The 22,569-nt window shown below is 34.8% G+C and overlaps 1 protein-coding gene and 1 long non-coding RNA gene across 2 annotated transcripts; both read right to left on the reverse strand.

Annotated features, from left to right (window-relative positions):
- Window positions 1-4,241: 4,241 nt before the first annotated feature.
- LOC145624284 (putative pectate lyase 18) lies at window positions 4,242-10,049 on the reverse strand. Its single transcript, XM_081677280.1, has 4 exons — window positions 9,827-10,049; window positions 8,678-9,424; window positions 5,095-5,233; window positions 4,242-4,885 (listed from the first exon to the last, which is right to left on the reverse strand). Exons 1-4 carry the CDS (start codon window positions 9,940-9,942, stop codon window positions 4,664-4,666), a joined length of 1,224 nt encoding a protein of 407 aa, XP_081533406.1. The 5' UTR covers window positions 9,943-10,049; the 3' UTR covers window positions 4,242-4,663.
- An 11,456-nt stretch (window positions 10,050-21,505) lies between these two features.
- On the reverse strand, window positions 21,506-22,323 carry LOC145617536 (uncharacterized). The gene is made up of 2 exons (XR_014107753.1): window positions 21,834-22,323; window positions 21,506-21,743 (listed from the first exon to the last, which is right to left on the reverse strand). It is a non-coding gene; the product is annotated as an uncharacterized LOC145617536 (long non-coding RNA).
- Between the last annotated feature and the right edge of the window lie 246 nt (window positions 22,324-22,569).

Here is a 22,569-nt window from a genome sequence, read left to right on the forward strand (position 1 = left end):
CGGAGGTAGTATATGAGGATATTAACATATGTACTCTGTAGCTATAAATTTCGAAGATAGAGAGCATTAGCAATGAAGGGATGATAATGTGTTAAAACTTAAATTTATACTGTAGTAAATTAAGCAAAGACATGTATTATTGCTGACAATTGGATGATTCTATAATTGGCACAATAAATGAACCAATATAAATTATATGGTAGATCGAGAGATGGGCTGACATTTGCGGACTAAAAGACATCGATTTCCACCTAAAGCGGCCGGTCCATCAAGCTAATTGGGCTTTATCTTGTATGGTATATTTGTATTGTCGTTTGCCAAATCGTTCCGTCAATTTAGGCAATGTTCTTTTGAGCTGCTGTGGTCTGCTATGCTCTGCTAAAATCTACTCAGGTCTACTGTGCTTTAATAATTTGTTGACATTTGCTTTGCTGAAATCAACTCTGCTGAAATTAATATGTTTTGCTTTGCTCAGAAGCTCAAAAGAATAATGACTTAGTTATGAGTCTTATGACTTTTGACTTATTTATAACTTTTCTAGGTAGGATCGTAGAAACTAGAAAGGCAAAGCATATTATTGTATCAAAGTTTTTTTACATTAATTAGTTTAATTCTTGTACATACTAGCTCGATTCAAGTAAGGTGGTCATTTTTAAGGATTATACCACGTCATATAACGGGTAGGTACGCAAAATGCATAATCCAATTGGAATTTTTCAGAGATTAACTAGTTTCGGGGAGCATTAATATATATTGGCTCAGTTGGTTATTGGTAAGGATTATACACTGTCTTCTTTTATAAACCAATTGTTATGTACGAAATGTAAGTAGCTAAATGTGTTATATACCAACATTTTGAAATTATACCTCCTAAATAATACTTATAATACTGTCACAATATATTAAAACATGCAATTAGAATGTGCTAAAATTAGAGATTATAATAGTAATCTCTAGAAGCTAGAGGTAGTAGAGTATTAGGTAAGAACCCTAAAATTTTCTCTGTTCTCTCTCTTCAAACAACCTAGCCACCACATTAAAACCTAGGGGCTAAAATCGATGGTAAGCCCCAAATTCTTCTTTAACCTAATGTTTATAGCTAATAAAGATCACCATCAGTATGGTGATAATAGTCAGTCCCTCCATGTAGGGTTTAGTATTCTTGTTTGTTTGTTTTTAGTGTGTGCAGGGATACAAATTTGAAAAATTCGTCTTGTAACTTTGTGGAATTGCGGGTCTGTTGGTATAGGGGTGCAGATTTAGAAGATTCGCCTTGCAAATTTGTAGATCTTGATGACCAATCAAGTTTTATCATCACTTTTGCGACTATACATCAATGGAGCTCCGTCAAGAACGATGCAAAGAAATAAAAAATTATTCAAGAGCACTTCAGAAGCGATGCCATTAGTTTAAGGGTGATTAATTCTTGTATTGAAAATTTAGATCTCTTAAGGGATGATTGTAAGTGCCGAAAGGCTATTGATCATATGAAAACCCTAATGACTTATCATTAATCTCATAGATTCAAAAAGTAAAAACAAAGTTAAGTTTTGACTGTAAATATACTCCGTAAAAGAAATGCTTGGGCTTTACGTGAATAAATAACAATATAACATGATGATGATGAGATGCAAAAAAAAAAAAAAAAAAAGAAGGGTCCAAACTCCAAACTCCAAAACTTGTGATTCCATGAATTACGGGTAAAATTGGTAAGTTTGACACAATGACTAGGTTGCTCTTAAACATGTGATTTTCTTCGATGTAAGTGAGCATGTCCCCATGTTTTGCTCGATTGGACCAAAATTCAAACCTTGATACAGTTTGTAGTTCGTACATAGTCTTTTAGGATAAATTTTGTACCAACTAATGGAGTATATGTGTAATTGTGTAAATGTGTAATGTGTAGCCATTTGATTGCATGTAAAATTGTAATTGTAGGGTCCAGTGGCGAATCCAGAATTTTCGAACTTACGAGTCACCATCAATAATTGATCACTTGTTTCAATTCAAAAATTATATAAAAAAAAAAAATTATATTTCACCAAAATGATTGCAATCCAAAAATAGGATATAAAAATACATACTATGAAACTATTACATTAAACTAACTTTATGATCTTTTACTTAAAAACAAGAATTATTAAAAAAAAGTTAGATAACTTAAGAGACCTATTATTAAATATAACAGGTCTCTTTACTGAAATATGAAAGCATCGCAAAAAATTATTCTAATTCGAACAAAAAGAGACTTGTTATCTAGATAACAGGTCTCTAATGACGTGGTGGCAATAGCAGCAACAAAGAGACCACTTATCTGATATTTTAATAGACGGTCTCTTTGATATTTTAAAAACTGGGGTCAAGTAGAAGCAACAAAGAGATCGCTTATCTGTAATAGGCGGTCTCTTAGTTTTTTTTTTTTTTTTTTTTTTTTTTTTTTTTGCTGGTGAGTCACGTGACTCACTGTGCACCTTAATAGATCCGCCCCTGGTAGGGTCACATGTTGTGTACATAGTATTTTATATTTCCTGTTTTTGAATAATTAATACAATTAAAAATAAAATACATGTCCATACCTGAATTTGATTGAAATTATACATACAAACGGAGTATTAATGAAAATTATGTAGTAAAAAAAAGTTAATATTATGAAATTTTACATTAATTCATATCTAATAACCTTTTTGCATGATAATAATTGGTTATTTTGTGTCAATTATTCAAGAATGAAGGAGTAAATAAAAGGTAAGATAATTCAAATTAAAATCGTCAGTTCGGATTGGCGATTCAGGTTGAAAGTAGCTAGTTTAGTTGAAACAAATTTATTTTGTTGCCAAACCCATCTGAGTTAGTTTTGCGCAATTTCAAATTAGTCCAGACCTTAATAATATCGATTCCAGTTAAATCGGGCTAAACTGAGAATAAAAGTTAAGTTAAATCAAGTCTTTATTATTAACTACTCCATTATATTTTTACTTAGGGCCTGTTCAATTTAACTTAATTTCATTTTAGTTCAGTTCAGTTCAGCTCTTAATTTCGTTCTATCATAAAATATTCATTTTAGCTCTATTCAGTTCAGTTCAGCTCCAATCAGTTCAATTCAACTCAGTTCACTTTAGTAAATATAAACAGGCACCTAAATTACAAGGAGGATAGAAAATTAGGGAGCTGGCTAATATTTTGAAAGTTGAAGTGGATTAGTGGATGGTCAATATCATGGGAAAGAAGGGAATGGTCAAAATAATGGAAAAGAGGTGGAGGGTATGTTAGTTGGAAAAAACAGTTACATCAAAAGAAGATAGGCCAGGAAGCATGTGCTACGTCTCCTCCCTTTTGTCATCATCATATTACTAACCTAATTTTGCCACTCTTGGTTACTTTCAATTAATGCCTTTATTTTAAGGTCTTACCTCCTCCACCGTGGCATACGTGGAGTGCCATATTTTATTTATTTACCCATTAATATATATATATTTTTTTTTTATAATATTATCGGAAATTATACTTAAAATTTGAAATAATATCCTATCTACATCATTATCTTGAATTACATAGAGGAATATCAAATTTGCATGTTAGACTTGTAAAATTTGATATACCTTTAACTTATGAAATTAAACTCTACCATCACTAGATCAAGCCTTATCCCTTGTGTATATAGTGAGAAGATGCAAGAAGAGAAGAAACTTAAAGTTGAGAATTTGAGACCCAACTTACAAAATGCTATCACACATAAGGAATAGTAAAAAGTAAGGATATCAACTCTTCAACTCAAATCTTGCCACATTACCTCAATTTGATTTGTGATCATTGATAGACATTAAAAAGTATATTCCATAGGTGGGTGTAAAAGTGACCATATATAATTATTGTATAAAGGTAACACTATTTGCATTCTTACATTCTCTAATTGAGGGCACATGTTAGTGTTGGTTATTGGTTATCTGTCCTTCTCATTTCCCTCCTTTTTGCCTGCAAGAAACTTAAGAAGTGGACTCCATACTCTCCAAGCTTTAAATAGCTTAATTTGCCGACCAATGTAGCACAAAAGCTCAATAGTTAATGATACATAACTCTTGGATTGTACAAAAATTTGTACCTCACAATCATAACCATTAAAATTGCTAATCCAGGCCATGTATCTATGTAAAATAACACCACACTCGTCTTTTAAATCCATATCGTTAATTTTGCATCTTTCGAGGACAAATAACACAACATGGATAGCAAGAGAGGAAGAATAAAGAAGTAACTAAAAAAGAGTGTAGTATCATTAATTTATATATCAACACATCTGCACTTGTAACTCTAACCTTACAATTCAAATGATTGGTTTAGAGTAACAGGCCGAGGTTGTAATTTTCTTGGGTCAACCCAATTACAAAAAAAAAGGGTGAAAAAAAAGAAATAACAATCAAACTGATAACAATGCAGTCAAAAGAAAACAACAAAAATAAAAAGAAGAGAGGAGACAAAGATAAAAAGTCAAAAGTAAAAAAAAGAAGGGGAATTCCAGGAAAAACTGTGGATTTTTTTAATGTTTTTTCCCTTAGATTATAATTAATCCCTCTCTCTTCATTAAGAATTTTCCTATGAATAATTAATCTTGAACCCAATTGAGTTAAGATTATTTGCTGCTGTTAATTAAAGCTGTTATTATAGATCAGCAGCGAGAACCTTTCCTGCAGCTAAGTGCACCAGCATTAGAAGTAATTGAGCCAACAAGGGTTGATGGCCTAGCTCCCAAACTTGAGGCCCTTGCATAGCTTGCTGAAGCACCAGCACCCGACGGCGTAAAAAATGCACCATTAAGCATAAGGTCACCTTCTGACCTCCAATTCCAGTTCTTCCATTCACTCTCTGGGGCATCCTCGTGTTTAGTCACCTTATAAAATATGATACGTTCATTTAGTCACTTTTAACTATATAAAACGTGTAACACGTCTAACATGAATCTATATCTCACACAAGAGGCCGACTGCCTAATATAATACCGTGAAAATGCATCTCATGGGGCATACTCTAACACCCACAGGACTTTTATCGATTTTTAGATAACAAAATGTGGGTACGAAAATGTTACGAAAACGTTACCTCTTTGCTGAATCTTCTATCAGGAGCTAAAAATCTGTTGCCTTGACTATTGATGGTAGGATTAGCACTCCCACCTATGGCATACATTTCCCAATGGGTGTAGTCATTGTTTACCACATGGAAGTATCCATGTCTACATCTGCAATTGTTGTGGAATCAAAATCAGCCCCACTTTTTGACATTACTAGCGTTACATTTTGATACAGCATAGGAAAGTTTAAAAGAGCAAAAAATTAAACCAGAAATCACACTTATTTTTATGTACGTCACAATACTCAATAGTCAAGACTCACCTGACCTCTATCAAAGTACGAACACTTCACTAATTTAGTTAAAACAGTTCTATCTTTTTCATAAAAAGATAGAACTGTTTTGGGGTATAAGGTATGGTATGTTGGGCAAGAAACGAGCCACAGAACAAGGAATGGTGGAGCTAGGAACGGAGTTGGTGTGGTTCTCGATGAGAGGTTGGCAAAAGAGGTGATCGAGGTCTATCGGAAGAACGATAGGTTGATAAGGCTGAAGTTGCTATGTGGCAAGGAGATTGTGAATGTTATCAGTGCTTATGCTCCCCAAGTGGGTTTAGATGCAGAAGAGAAACGACAATTTTGGGAGGACCTAGACGAGGTGGTGCAGGGTGTCCACCACTCAGAGCAGTTATATATTGGAGGGGATCTAAATGGGCACGTTGGGGCGAGCCGAGATGGCTATGAGAGTGTCCATGGAGGCTTTGGGTATGGGCAGAGGGACGCCGGTGGTGAAGCTATTATGGATTTTGCCCAATCATATGATTTAATTTTGGCTAATACTTGGTTTAAGAAGAGGGATTCACACTTGATAACTTTTCGGAATGGAGCAAATGCAACTCAAATAGACTTCCTGCTCACAAGGAGCATAGATAGACAAAGTTGCATAAACTGTAAGGTTATCCCAGGGGAGAGTGTGGTCACCCATCACCGGCTATTGGTAATGACTATTCGTCTGAAAGAGAAGGCGAAGAAAAAAGTTAGACAAGAAGAACCAAGGATAAGATGGTGGACCCTAAGGGATGCAAAAGCTAAGGTTTTTACAGAAAAGGTAATTGAAGAAGCGGATTGGGATGGAGAGGTGGATCCGGACATGACTTGGTTACGAATGAAGAACTGTTTCCTAAGAGTGGCCAAAGAGGTCTTAGGGGAAGTAAGGGGAAGAACTTCGGTACAGAGAGATACTTCGTGGTGGAATGAAGAGGTGAAAGCAGTAATTAAGCAAAAAAGGGAATGCTATCAAGCCTTAGGAAAATGTAGGAGTGATGAAACCTTTGCAGCGTATAAGGAGGCTAAGAGTAAGGCAAAGGCAGCTGTTCGCCAAGCAAAAGAAAAGGCATATCAGGAGGTTTATGAAAAGCTTGATTCCAAGGAGGGAGAAAGGATCATTTATAAGATGGCAAAGAGAAGACAAGAGGCAAGGAAGGATATTGGCATGGTGAAGTGTGTCAAAGATAAGAACCAAATGGTCCTAGTGCAAGAGGAGGGCATCAAGGACAGGTGGAAGGGGTACTTCGATGATTTATTTAATGGAAGTAATGGAGTTGTGATAGGAGATACCTCTATGAGTGATGAAGAAATCAACATGGAGTATGTGCGAAGGATTAGGAGAGTAGAGGTGGAGATTGCACTGAGGAAGATGAAACCTAAGAAGGCGGTTGGCCCTGATGGGGTACCGATAGAGGTGTGGAGGTGTTTGGGTAAGATTGGTATTAATTGGTTAACAAACCTTTTCAACAAGATATGGACGGCTACAAGGATCCCACAAGATTGGAGGAAGAGCACCTTGGTCCCGGTTTATAAAAACAAAGGAGACGCTCAAGATTGTTCTAACTATCGAGGAATTAAGCTTATGAGCCATACTATGAAGTTGTGGGAAAGGGTGATTGAACAAAGGTTGAGGGCATGCACAAGCATTTCAGATAACCAATTTGGTTTTATGCCTGGGAGATCTACTATGGAGGCAATCCATTTGATAAGACAAATGATGGAGTTTTATAGGGTAAAGAAGAAAGATCTTCATATGGTCTTTATTGATTTAGAGAAGGCATATGACAAGGTGCCAAGAGAGATACTTTGGTGGGCAATGTTGAAGAAAGGTATCCCACGAAGGTATGTAGACCTAGTTAAGGATATGTATCGGGATGTGTCAACAAATGTGAGGACATGCGGAGGGTTGACAAAAGATTTCCCTATTACAATCGGATTGCATCAAGGGTCTGCATTAAGCCCTTTTCTTTTTGCAACGGTTCTAGATGAAGTAACTAGACCAATTCAAGATGAGGTTCCATGGTGTATGTTGTTCGCAGATGATATCGTTTTGGTGGATGAGACTAAGGATGGGGTTAATGTCAAGTTGGAGCAATGGAGGCAAAGGTTGGAATCTAGAGGGTTTAAGCTAAGTCGGAGTAAGACTGAATATTTGGTATGTCGTTTTGGCACTCAGAGGGGGACAAGCAATGAAGTGGTGAGTTTGGATGGAAAGGATTTGACCATGAGTGAATGTTTTAAGTACCTAGGGTCGATCATCCAGAAGAATGGTGACATTGATCAAGACGTGACCCACAGGATTAAGTCAGGGTGGCTTAAATGGAGAGCGGCCACGGGAGTGTTATGCGACCGCAGCATTCCCTTAAAGTTGAAGGGAAAATTCTACAGGACTGCCATAAGACCAGTGTTGCTCTATGGTACAGAATGTTGGGCTTCTAAGAAAGAGCATATTAAAAAGATGGAGGTTACGGAAATGCGCATGTTAAGGTGGATGTGTGGAAACACTTTAAGAGATAGAATCAGAAATGAGGTTATTCGCAAGAAAGTAGGTGTGGCGGGCATTGTAGATAAATTAAGGGAAAATCGTCTGCGTTGGTTTGGACATGTAAGACGGAGACCCGAGGGTGCACCGGTGCGAAGAGTGGAAGAGTGGGACCATGGAGGGATTAAACGAGGAAGAGGGAGACCAAAGATGACTTGGTTGGAAGGAGTGAGGAAGGATATGAAGTGCATGGATTTACGTGAGGATGAAGTTTTGGATCGTAAGGGATGGAGGAGAAAGATTTATGTTGATGACTACACGGAATAATCAAATTTGGTTCATGTTAGCCGACCCCACTTTTGGGATTAAGGCTTTGATTGATTGATTGATTGAGTTCTATCTTTTTCATTTTTTCAGTATTTGCAGCTTTTTTTTTATATCTCATTGGAAATGGCTAAAAAGAAATTGATCTTAACAAATTTCGAAAATTGAGAAGTTTCCACATTTTTAGAAAAGAAAATTATCTATATTCCAAGTATTAGAAAAGAAGATGTGTTTCAACTTGATTTTTTTTTTTCTTTTTTGCTAATTTTAAAGTTATTAAAAATTAAATAAAGTCTACATTTAACATTTTATACAATAAATCCCCTGTTCAAGCATTATTAATATAGTATTACCAACAATTATTGCATAAAATGAACCAAATCTTGGTCTTTAAAAGTATGATGATATTGATAATATAAACAAGCATTAATTAGCAAAAATCACGGAGTAATAAATAGTGATAAATATTTTAGAGATTTACCTTGGCATCCTCTGAACAAGACCTTCACCAAAATGGTTAAAAGCAATGGTGGCTTGCATATTCTTATCAGCAGTGTAAGAATCACTATGTCCTAACAGCATAACCTTATCATGGTGAGTCATGTAATTGTTAGAAATGGTGATGGCAGTTGAACCCATGATAGCATCAACCAACCCATCCATACAATTAGACAATGAACAATGATCAACCCAAACATGGCTAGCACCAAAGAGAGACACCCCGTCGCCATCCGAAATCGTCCTCCATCCATAATGATGAGGGTTACTCCGCACCATAGCATTGCCACCTTGCTTACAATCATGTATGTTGATGCCATGAATGATGATATTGGTAACATATTGTATGGTAATGCAAGGTCCACCAGCAATGTGAACACTAGCTCCTCTGCCATCAATAGTCTTGAAGGAATTCATGATCAACTCTTCTTTTAATCTGATTACCATGTCTCTTTGGAATATGATCCATAATGGTTCATCTTGGACCACAGCGTACCTAAGGGTGCCTGGTTTGGGGTTAACAGGGTCATCATCACCCGAGTCGGTGACCACGTAAATGCGCCCGTTTTTGCCTCCAATGGCATTCTTTCCAAACCCAATTGCGCAATCAGCTAGCCTTTGGCGGTTCTCATGCCAGTTTGGATCACATCTCCAGCAATCATCAATGGGGTTGCCTGTTCCACATGAGAGGTAGCCCAAGTTTCTCCTAGCAATGGACTCATTGATACTCCTGCATAAACAGGGGAGAATATGTAACACATTATTAGTTATACAATCACAAGATGCCATTTTTATAAAAACAAACTAAAAGCAAAAGCTCAATTGCTCAACCACCTTAAGAGTCCAAGAAATTGTAATAAAATGTTGTATTTTATAAGGACTAATTTTCTAAAAATGACCTCGGAGGCACGGCATACTATAATGTAACACATTTTGTTACTTCCTCCTTCCTAAAAAAAGTTGTTACGTAGCAATGTGACAATTAATTTTGGACAAATGTAGTAGATTGTAAACGAATCTGACAAAAAACACGGACCCATTGTTTAAAAATTCCCCGAACTCTTGGAGCTCGAATTAATTAAACAATGCAAGAAATCATTTAGAAGAAGTGGAGCCATTAGAATGCACCTACCTATGTACTTCATGTACAACAAGTTCAGGGTCAGGGACAACAGCTGGTGAAGAAAGAACAAAGGTAGGAGCTAACAAAGCAAAGAAGAGGAAGAATGACATTGCATATCTTGCCATTTTAGAGCTTCACTTTCTCTCTCAATCTCAATTTTGTGCAATTTGTGTGGGGGAAGAGAGAGAAAGGGAGGGAAGAAGTTTGAAGTGTGTGTCTGTTAATTTTTGGATGATAAAAATGGGTGGGAGGGGCAGATTATAAAGAGGTAAAAAGCCGGGTTAAATGGCGTGATTAAACTATAAATTAAGTGGGACCTACCTTTTTAATTAGGGTATTAAGTGGGTCCCTCACTGTGCTTCGTGATTACTGGTTTTACGGGATACCCTACTGGTAGTTTTTGGTCGTTAGAGAAAAAAACACCCTACATAATACACATTCATACCATTTCAAAAACAAGCTAAGATTAGTAGTTTAGCTGAACATAGAGCATCTTCCAATCTCGAGATAGGGATTCAATTTCCACTAGTCCTTTGGAAGAGAGGATCCTTTATCCTTCTGCTCGTTCTGTCTTAATAAGCTGAGGAAGTTTTGCCTCACTCCTAAAGTGTTACAAAAATACTAAATTGAACTGGAATCATGCTGACTGGTGAGAAATCCTGATTTGATACACTTTATCTTACCTACCTTTCAGCTATCTTTAATATCAGCTAATTGATACGGAGTAATCTTTTTTAGAAAACAGCTAATTGATCATTTAAGATACCAAACAGATTTCTTAGAAAAATAAATAAACAAAATCATACACAATTTCAAAAACATTTTCATTGGCCTTTCTCATCTACTTTTCATAGTTTTCTTTCTAATATATTTTTTGTCAAAGATAATCACGCATGTGGTACCAATATTATTAGCAAACACTATAGAATAATTAAAAGTATTGCATGGTCTAGTATGGGCCTAAACAATAAACATGGGAGGTTGTGGGTTTTAACACAAATAATAGCAAATTTGCAGTTGATGATGTCTAATGTCTGTTAGGCGTACTTATTAGCTGAAAATGATGCATTTTTTTATCTAGTTTTTACCTACATTTAACAAGATTTCTATCAAAATTGGTCCCTCAATTTCAAGGTAAAAGGTCATTATATTGAAATAACTATAACAATACTATACTAAAAGAGAACCAACATAAACAAAATGGACTTTCATGCTTTTACCAAATCTGTAACTTGAAATTACGTAAAAGAAAAGGCAGGGCACTAACAAAAGGATTTGGGTAATGTACTAGATTGGATGATCAATGCATGCAAGGGACTCCTACCAACAGCGCGGTTTAAGAGATTGAATGTCTGTAACTTGTCCTACAAAAAAAAGTCAAAAAACTAGTGAAAACATACTCTAATGTGACAATTAAATTTGAAATGATGTAGTGAAAATTGCTCTTGTTAAAAAAAAAATAAAAAAAAATAAATAAATAATAATAGTAATAATAATTATCAAACAAAAATTAGTCAAATGATATATATGAGCTTCCATAGTTGACTCACCTTGTAATTGGATCATTTATAATGGCAAATTAGCCTGCCTTGAAAAGAAAAACTAAAAAAATGAAGAAAAGTTTGTCAAATATGGAAAATAGGAAGCTGATACTACTTGATCATTTGTAACTGGCTTTCTTTGAGTGAGCTCAAAGAAATTTTGGCACCATCATAGCTAAAATCAAGTAAGGAAATGAAGACAGACAGTTCAGATTGTCATGCAAGAAAATGCCATGCAGGATGCAGTCTTCTCATTACTCATGAGACTAAAGTTCATATTGACCTCTAATCTTAATAATTTAGGTTTTAAAAGTTCCTTTTTTATTTTTATCAAACCAAATTATTTACAAGTAGTTGTCTTTTCTTTTTGGTTGCAAGCTAAATCATATCACCCGGTATACTAATTTATAGATAACTTATATTACATTCACTCACCCATCACTAATACGAACTTATATAAATTTCATTTAAATTATTTTAATTTAAAATTGAAATTAGTAACCCTTATTTGTCTTGAATCGAACTTATCTATTTGACTTCTAATTCTGACATGAATCTTAAACAATCTATTCTAAAATAAGTGGAAATAAAATGAACAAAAAAGGGTCATAGATAACAACATAACTTCCGGAGTCCGAAAAAAAATCTCCCACACACAAAAAAAAGGAATTATGGAGGAAAATGGATGTCTCATTTATGTTCAATCAGGAAAAGACTTCAACAAGAAACAGGGCACTACAGAGCCAAAAGTACAAAAGAAACTTATAAAATTCCAGATTAGTGCTTAATCTTTTAAGATTATCTTCCCCAATAATTTTAATAACTACCTCACTATTGGAGATACTTCAAATGCTCATAATTTACTAGGACTCCATTAGGAAAAGTCTATTTGCTAAACTAGTTAGACAAACAGGGGTGAAATGTCATTAATATGAATAATATCCTTAATTAGTAAGCTGTACTTAGACTTGAATTAAGGGCACTACTGAATTATTCGAGTGTATCGACCTTTCTCCCTCAAACTGTTAATTTTCCAGTTAGGGAATAAAACAGACTCGAGTACATTAGATATGGTGTTAATTCAATTAAACAACAAAACATGAACAAAAATCACACATTAATGAGTACTTAAGAAGAAAGGTAGGTATCACATGGCAAGAACATACAACCGAATTTGTAGATAAGTTATGAAATTAATTAGCTGAATCAAAGGGCCCTAGTTGTTATCTTTGACAATGAATAAATCAGTAGATTATGTCTAATAATTTGCACTGAAGAACCAAAATCCTGTATACCCCAGATTAACAAATTAATCAACTGGGGAAAATATAAGGTCCCATGTAAAAAGAATGCACTTACCAAGCACTCAGTAAAGAAGCATAGATTTTAGGGCCCAATTTAGATTTCCAAAGCTTATTTCAATAATTTTAGAGTTGTTTTCTGATACCTTCTTCAGATATGTGAGAGCCTGAAATCTGTTACCACAATCACAGAATGCTTCTAAAAATGGTTGAATTTAGATAAAATCAGATAAGTGAAGAGAATTTTCCTAGCCATATAGAGATCATTTCACATATGCATGTTTTATTAACATTTCATGTGATTCTATTGAGTTACCAAATTTATATGCTTGAATCTTGATGGCTGCCTCTTAAGAATTCTGGAAATTGATCCTATGAACTTTTTTAGGAAGATTGAATTCTAACTACTTAGCTAACCTTAACATGTTTCTATGTTTATAGATGTTTCAATTCATGATTGTCTCTCTATGTATCGTGTTCTACATAACATGTAGCATTTTGGCAAGCAATTGATTCTACAAATTTGATTTGTACCAACAAATAAGTTGCTATTAGTTTTGCATCACAAGGAGAAGTCATAAGGTATTTCAAGTATATCACAAATTCACAAGATTCGTCTTAATACATATTTTCGAAGTATCAACTTCTTATAATATTTATAAACACTAAGAGAGATCAATAATCTAAATTTGTATTGACAAGCATGAAGAACTACTTTCAAAATGGATCTTCCTAGGGGAGAAGAGTAACCTAATGTGATTCCACAAATCTATACTGTAGACCTATAGTATCAAACTCAGTAAACCAATACAAACACAACAAACAGACGTTTACCAAATCAAGAAAAAGATTAATTAGTTAACAATCGCCTTAATTGCACATTACGTTACCAAATCAAGAGAAAGATTGATTAGTTAATAACCTCCTAAATTGCACAATAGTACCATTATCTTCATGACAATAGCACATGTATTTGTGCTCAAAATCAAACTTAAGTAGGTCCAATTGGGTCCCTCCGTATCAATAATTTTGAACCTATTTACCCACAATTTCCTCTCCTTATTTAAGAATACTTTGCTCTTAAATATTTTGTCCGCAATGTTCGCCGTAGGTTTCAGACAACCAAAAGACCGTCAGCAGTTGTGATTAACCTGCTTGATGTTGCACTACAACCCCCTCTTGTGCACCCCCATACCAAGTTTAACTTTGTAATATAACAAAAAAAATTAACACCCAACAAGTCCAACTTAGCGGATCCATATAATCCTATCGTTTTATATCAGTAACGGTATAGATCATGAACGACGTGATGATACTAAATTGCCTTTAAAATTTCCTATGTAAGGTCCATCGTCAATGGTCAAAGAATCAACCAATTAAAAAACCTGGGCACATCATAGAAAGCTACCCTTCACATGGGCACTAATACTTCCCTAGTGTCATATGGACTAATTCATTTCTAGTCGTGAATGAAAATAGTGTGCCATATGTAGATATCTTAAATCTTAATGTTAGGATAGTGATGGTCATGAAGGACCTTTTTGTGTGGGACGTTCAAAGGGTAAACAATGAGGTTACAAACTTTGGACTAGTTCGAAACTTAGAACTAAATTTTTTAGATATTTAATAAATGCTTGATGCAACTCGAAAATTATAACATCCATTAATCTAGGCCATATCAGTAAATCACAACTCCAAATAACCGAAAATTATCTTCCTTTTTGTCCCTAAATGCCTTCTATGGGTCTCTAAAATCCTTAAAACCACTCTTATTGTGTTATAAGCATAAATCACAGTTATAAACTAGACAAACCTAACTAACAACCAAGACAGTGTAAAATGTAAGTGACACTATTTAAAAGTCTTACAACTTTGAGTTACAACACACGAAATCAAATATTTCAATTATCAATTCTTACCCTTTAACTCTTACTTGATATGAGATTGTTCAAATTTCTCTCTAGTTGTGAGCTAAAAAAAAAAAAAAACATGAACAATTTGTAACAATGTGATACAAAGTGATGTTAAATCCTCTCATTGTCATCATTTGTAGAAGTTCTAATTAAAAACGTAAGAGAGAAAGAATTCAAGGGAGAATTGGAATGCCAGAAATGCTAGAGTTTTAAGTTTTAATGCTAATCACCCTAACAAGTAACAACTAAATTTCCTAACATGGAAGTTGGATGAATCACAGAGACGATATTAGATGCCAAATATAACATGGCTTGTTTCTTGATACAAAAAGAACATTCTAACGAATTAACAATATTTATGTAACTGTCAACCCTGTTATGGATCTAAACAGGGGACCAAAAAGATAACGTGAAACCCTGAAAATTTTGAAGAGTTAAGGATAAAATGAATATGAAGATAAGCAGAAAAAGGGCCCAAAGGTTATGTTAGTTTAGTCAGTGAGAAGAGGAAGACTATGACAGGTGCTTCATGAAAGCAACTTAAGAACTTCTAAGCTTAGAGCCTCTTAAATTCTCTTATGGTCCAATACCATGTGTTCATCTCTTTGAATTGATAGTCTTGTGACATTGATCACATGCAATAGCTAGTGTAGTTTCACATCATATTTTTTTAATTCCAAACTCGCAAAAATTTATATGCAACTGGTCTCAGAATCAATATGTCGGCGAAGCTATAGTTTTAAGATAACTTATTACTTCCTATATTTTTTGAGGGATTATTTAATTTTTTTTATTTTTCGGGGAGGAGGGAGTTGATACGTGTATCACTTTTAAATATCAGCAAAGGCTAGCTACTTGTTCCAAATATTACTAAGAATTTGATTCAGCTATCTTACCCCCACCTTAATTTATGGAATATATGTAAACGTTATAAAGTCCAAAAATCTGAAACTTCTCATCTGATTTTATGATAGATTTGACTGTGATCTTCCCTTCCCTCAGGTTGATGTAAGTTTTATTTGGTACTTTACCGACACTTGCATTTGGGAATTTCATTTCTTGGTTTTTTGTTGGGGACAGATGCTGTTTGAGAAGGGTTCTGCATTCTAGATGGTACATATTCATAGCTTATCAAGCTTCCAGAGACACGAAATTACGAGTGGATGTGAATAATTGCTATGTCTTTAATAGAAATTCATGTTGCTTTTGGACATCGGAAATTAAGAGGATTGGTTAAAGCTGAATACAAAAATTAAAGGTGAAAAAAGAGAAAATGTAGTAAGGAAAATACTACGATTATCAGAAGTGTTAGAATTATCAAAGAAGTTAAATGTGATAGAGTAGTAAGAGAGTGAGGCCAAAAAGGTAAATGACTTTATGAATATATTTGTCCACATTAAATAACATGAACGAATATTTAGAACGTCCAAAGTTGGTTAAGAAGAAAAATGTATTGAAACTACTGAGTATAATTTTAAATCAAATGAAATCTTCATTTTTATGAAACAACCAAAGTGGAAAAGGTAACATGTTGAAACATGATGGATTAATAAACAATATATAGACGAAGACATTCTTCAATTTGTTACATAAAGTTTATGCCGTTAAAATTTTCAATTACAATGAGACCCTTCCTTCAACTGCTAGGAAGACGATCCATTAACATAAGAATCTAAAGCAAACAGAAGCTCCCTAGAGTATGGTTCTTCCCTCGCCTAATAGTAAGTCTTGACATTAGAACCAGAATTGCCTCCGTAGAGAAAAAAAATTCCTTGAGCTCCCTATTAAATCAGCTATATGCCTACAAGTATCACTATCCCATAATCATGTACCATTGCACGATGGACCAGTATAGAAATACATTTGTCATTTCCTTCTTCCGATATAAAGCCCTCCTCTCTTTTGTTTCACTAACCTAATATAATTTGAGCTAATTATGTGACAATCCTTGCAGGTGTATATTTTTATGTTGGTCAAATGGTAACGAAACATAATAGTCACACCTCTTGACATTTCTAAAATGCAACTACACCATCGCAAAGATCAAACACATTGCAAAGTCATAACCTACTCGGAAGAAAAGGACCAACTCTAACCAATATCAAAGATCAATTCACACGATTATGAACCGAAGTCTATATCAGTACAGTTCCCTTAGAAACTTTACTAGCTTAATATAACTTATTTTCAACTAATTGAGAACAAGCTTTATCATGAAATACCTGAGCAAGTCAAATCACTATAGTAATTCTTTGGCATCTTTTTCCTTAATGCAGACAAAATGTCACATTAAATGAATATATATACAGCTATTATAGTCAATCAACCCCCAACAAACACACATTTATCACTCTATTAACCACACCATTCACTTATAAGTAGGAGGTTATTTAGGTATGCTATTCATACTAATTAGCCTAATTGAAAGAAATAAGACACTTGACAAATTAAAGTGGCCAATGACGCAAGTTGAAACAGGGTTTTCACTGTTCTCTAAACAACAATCAAATGTCATTTCAACCCCCATGGCATCTAGAAACAACCAAAGTTGACACCACGTAAAATGGGCACATGTGGTGTTTGGCATGACGGAGGCTGCTGACGGACGGCCTACAATGTGATCTCAGCATCGCATAGAAAACTTAGTCATGTCAGCTGAGCCAACAAAGCAGTCGAGGCAGCGCATGAAGGGCTGCAACCATAAGCTGCTAATAGGCATGCTCGTGCCAAGAAGTTTTCTTTAGGAATAATTAGGATGGTATTAAAGGAATTTAATAGATAACAAAAGAAGCAGGTCTTCCCACCACACCAGTCACCACTCACCAGCAACTCAAATAGTGCAATGACTATCCTTAACTTCTACAAAAAAAAAGTCACGTAGTCTGGGCGTGCGGATGCCTAGCCAAGTTGAGCCAAATTTTACACCCAACTTAGAAATAAACAGGAAGAACTCCTTTACATAAACAGGTTAAATCCTAGGATTCTTACACCTCTGTCCAATCAATGAATATATAATTTAATGCTTACAAGGAATTTTACTCAGTGAAATATGTCCTACCTGCGAGGCTGCGAGTACCAATTTGCAGTTTTTTTAAGCATAGCTCAGTAGTCTTTTAAAAAGATTTAGTATCTAGTTCTATTCCATAAGATACAAAAATTTTATCATATTGTAAAGTTGTTCACATCCTTTTTTAATTTCATTCAAACATTATTGTGATACTTTAGCATCATTTCCTATTGGTGACACTAATTGAAGAACTTATCCTTATATTTTTTACATAAATACAGGCTACAGCATAAAAACTGACTGAAAAAGATGGCAATCGGTTGGTAGTAACAGAACAGTAGCTTAGAGTTAACAAACATTTTTTTTTTTACTTCCCATCTTTTATGGTAGCACATTAGCGGATTCCTAAATATGCAATTATCTGTTCCAACTATTATCCAAGTGCACAAGAAGTTAACCTTAAAAGCAGCTTTTATGTGTCCCCCGCCTTTAAAAACAAGAATCAAATTCAAAAAACTAAGGACCCATCTGAATCTAAAAACACTAAATCATTTAGGAGGGCTGGAAGATTTAAGTCGTAAAGGGTATAATTAACCCTACATAGTGCTTAACAAATGGAAAGTAAAAGGTGAAAAACATAAGAGTCTTTACTATTTTTATGCTAGAAAATCTTGTCGATAAGAAAAGGCTAAAAAAGAATCAATTAGCAGGAGTCCAGCAACAAGGCATATATGTGAATGAAACGGCGGCATAAATTAATACCGGAAATCATTCTCTTGTACCCCAACAAACAGTGTCATTCACATACAGAAAAATTTACTGATCCCACATATACTCCATAAGTCAAGAAGAAATGTACCTTGTAATCATGTAATCATGTTTTTGCCTTGAAACATAATTAATCGACCATACTGAATTACCAAAGCCATATAATATTTAACATTGATGACTTGATCTCATGTCTTATCTGCAAATAAATATAGCATATAACAAATCAATTAGTTATCATGGGGGAGGAGCCTCTAATTTAAAGTCAAACCAACACCATGATTATGCATGAATCCTTCACTTCTTTTCACTTTACTCCTTTCAAAGATGACAACTGTAATTGCATTAGAACTTTAGAAGTATGAAAATAAATACAATTATGCATAAATAGCAAATATTGAGTTACTAAGAACTAATGAATCATTGTAATTTTGTAGAAATAGAAATTCAAACTAATTCTTGCCAATCAGTGTTGAATTGCGTCAGTCTGAAAAGAACTACCCAAGTTTAAGTAGTTTCAGAATTCATCAGATGATGAAATCTTCACCTTATTGTCTCCATTTCAAGCAAACAAGTTAACTAGTGTATGGATTTCATCCCTTTGATACTTACAGAAAATAAAATAGAGAACTAAATCAACTATCAGGAGTCATAGAGAACTAAATCAACAATCAGGAGTCCGAAATGTTGTGTAACATCCTAGAAAACAAGTAACATGTGTACAACCAGATTGACCAAACCTTAAAAGGTCAGCATGTTAGAGATTGTTAGAACAAGTGAAGTACATGATTCACACATAAAATTGTGCATGTTGTTGATTAATGGTGTGAATCAAAAGCAACACACATACAATAGGGTGCATGACTCCACGGTTGGCCTAGTACTATAGGCAGGAGAAAATGTAATACTGCCAAATCACAAGGGGATTGCATGTGTCTTCACATATTTTGGCAGTTCCTTTTTTCGTTTTTTCCTTCTCTTCAAAATTGAAAGAATTTATATTCATCACCAGAAGGCTAAATTGCAGGGTATGACCATAAAAATTAATACAATTGAGTTTCTACTCTTTCTAGTTACCACAACTTCTCTTTAGTAAAATAAATTGGCATTAGGCTATGATCACTATCTACCTTCTAGAAAGACTATAGAGCAAAGGAACATCGTACACAAGAAAATATAATCTAATGACCATAATTTGCCTCATACTTTCAGTAGTACACCTACAAGCAGCTCTAATTAATAAATCCTAAAATACACCTTCAAAAGGTCCATCATGTTCCTTCAAAATAAATCGTTGTTTCTAATTTTCTATCAATCCCAAAATAATAAATAGTCTATGCAAGGAATACATGTGGTGTTTCCTCCTAGCCTTTAATGGTGCAGGCTTGTTCAAGATATGAGTCACCCACAGATCTGTACAAAAGAGGAAGTTGCGGCATATTGGCCCAAATAATGGCAGAATATGAAGCCTTAAAATCCTAAACTGCGAACAGTAAATGCAGCATATTTTCATTATCAGTTTTACATGAGCACCGGGGAACACAAGCAGCCCCACATTTAGATAATTTTTTGTTACCATTGTACTCAGCCATCACAAACAGAGTATAATTGTCCTCTTAAGATCTAGTACAGAGTATGGTAGCTACATATAAGTGATCCCTATGGTACCTTTCAAAACTATTTTCTACAAATTAGTAAACTCTGCAATGCTGAAATTCCGTATTATCCATGTCTGCCAATCCACAGTGACAAACCAGACTCCTACAATCATATATCTTTATCATGCATGTTTCCGTGGAGTGGACCAAACTTCCAAATCCTTCCATCAAATATTACAAAATTGAACCAACAAGGAATACAAACAGACCAAACACTTTTAGCAGCATCCTTAAACTCTCTAAAACCTCTCAACTAGCCCCTTAGCAACTAATTTCTTTGACATGTTACACCGATTGGCCTAAAGGCCCCAACCTCCTTTACAGGAATATTATTTGAGAAACTGAAGTGATGGAACTGCAATTCACTTGAAGAAGCATCTATACATAAAATTCTCCTAAACATAGGGTTTTATAGGGATCACAGCCTTTGTGGGGGGGGGGGGGGGGGCAAGATAGACATCTAAATGTAATCTAGGATCCGAAAGCTTCCACTGACCACAAATTATTATATATTTCACCATCAATATCTTCAGCACAGCCTACAGTTAAAGAAAAGGCACTGCGAAGTAAATCCCAAAAGCTGCTCATAAAAACCTAAAATCTCCCTGTTTTCTCTCTTTGATAGAAGCAATGATGGTTATAATCTCCAAGAAACAGCCACTTCACCTGGGTTTTTATTCAGTGTACTTGCTTACTCACTTTAACTCTTGCCATTTTTCTCTACGGAGTAATTCTTTTCCTGCAAATACAAATTGCTTTTGTACAAATTTTGTTACATTAGGGGTGTGGGGTTATGAAACATAATGACATATATTTTGTCACGATGTGGTAGTTATGCATGTCTTGAGGACAAGTGTCCATAAGATGCATGTGAGTTACCAGTTTACCACCCTTGAGAAACCTGTAACGTGTGGGTGAATAAGTGAGGAAGAATAGGGGTAGAGGATGATAAAAGAAATCATTTAACACTAACATTCTCAATATGTGCTACAGGACTTGGCTAGCAATAGACGAATGCCATTACAGAAAGACATTAGTTAATGATGATGTGAGTGCGTTCACAGATTCATGTAGAGTGCTTATAGGAATAACAATAGTACTTTTATAAAGGTAGCTCCCTCAATCTGTAGACTTCAAAGGTCCAAATGATAGAATACTGTATTTTACATGATACCCGTGGACTCGTGGAGTATACCATGGAATTTGGGGAAGGCGCGGAGATTAAAGGGTTCTTTCTATTATAGTGAAAGTGTGAAACCCTTTCTTCTATTCTATAAGTTACAATAAATACTAAGGTAAATTACTAATTATGCATCATATTCGAAAATTTGGTTATGTCAGCCAATAAAAGGGGCCTTATCTTTAAGACATTCATTAAGTCCTATCAGAATACTTCTCCAATTTTACTAAGCATCAAGAAGTAAGCTTTCAATACTATGCTTGATGCAGTGGGCTAGCTACTTTAACTAGACATGTAAAACACATAAGAACAGGAAGCAACACAACCAACAGAATTTAGTAAAAGAATTTACTAGCACATGTATGTGGAATGTTTCGTAAGTAATCTAGCATCAAACTTATCAATTAAATACAAGTCAAATAAATGATAGGAGAGACCGAGGAGAGTATACATTCCAGTTGAGGAAACTACCTAATCCTGCAGCAGTATATCTTCAAAACCAACAGCCTAGACTAGTCAAGTTTAGGCTACGATATGATCTCTGAAGTTCATCATTCCCTGAAATAACAGTGAAGAAATATGTACATCAGACTTTCTAGAATCTGACAAAGTACAGACACACTTTAAGTCAAGCAAAGATTGCATTACCTCAAGTCCTCAATACCACCCATGCGCGATCACGACATTTCCATCCTTAGAATGTTTGCTACATGTCGAGTTTCGATATTAGACCATTTCTTGGACAAACAGAATTCTCTTCTAGTTCAGTGGTGATGTTATGTTTAGGAAATCAGGAACCTCATAACCATTTTCAATACTCATATAAAGGATTAACCACCCAACAACCCGAACCTCGAAAACTTGTCACTCATCCAACATAATGCACCAATTTGCATACACCCAGAAAGAATTAACATTAAGTTAACCAAGTAAGTATCTAAAATCTTATGAATCCAATCGTCTGCACTAAAACCACCAAAATCCACACAAGAAAACAAGGTCTAACTGCCAAATTTTCATCTCAGAAACACTAGAATATATTATTTAATCTCCAAAGCAAAAATTACAACAAAGATCCATGAAAATTGTGAAACTTTTCTTTGAGGCAATTCATCGAACAGTTTCTGTGCATTGCGCATCAGAACAAACCAACAACACAAGAAAAAAGCGGGAATTCAATTTTACAAACAGGGTTTGATTTGTGTGTTATATACTCCGTAATTTGATGTTCGCATCATAGCCCGTAACTATTCAACTGCACATTAAGCCCAATAAAAAAGGGGTGACTGACTTTTATTTAAAAAAAAAAAAAAAAGAAAAGAAAAGGTGACTGTCTTGCTGAAAGGCCTGAGACTGAGGATAATGGGCTAGCCTTTAAATTTTC

This window comes from Chenopodium album, chromosome 3 (assembly GCF_948465745.1).
Source record: "Chenopodium album chromosome 3, dcCheAlbu1.1, whole genome shotgun sequence".
NCBI lineage: Eukaryota > Viridiplantae > Streptophyta > Magnoliopsida > Caryophyllales > Amaranthaceae > Chenopodium > Chenopodium album.

Coding starts and splice junctions, on each gene's coding strand:
- LOC145624284 (XM_081677280.1), bottom strand. CDS start 9,942: ATGGCAAGATATGCAATGTCATTCTTCCTCTTCTTTGCTTTGTTAGCT. Junction 9,425..9,826: donor GTTGTACATGAAGTACATAG/GTAGGTGCATTC, acceptor CTGTTTATGCAG/GAGTATCAATGAGTCCATTG. Junction 4,886..5,094: donor ATAGAAGATTCAGCAAAGAG/GTAACGTTTTCG, acceptor ATATTTTATAAG/GTGACTAAACACGAGGATGC.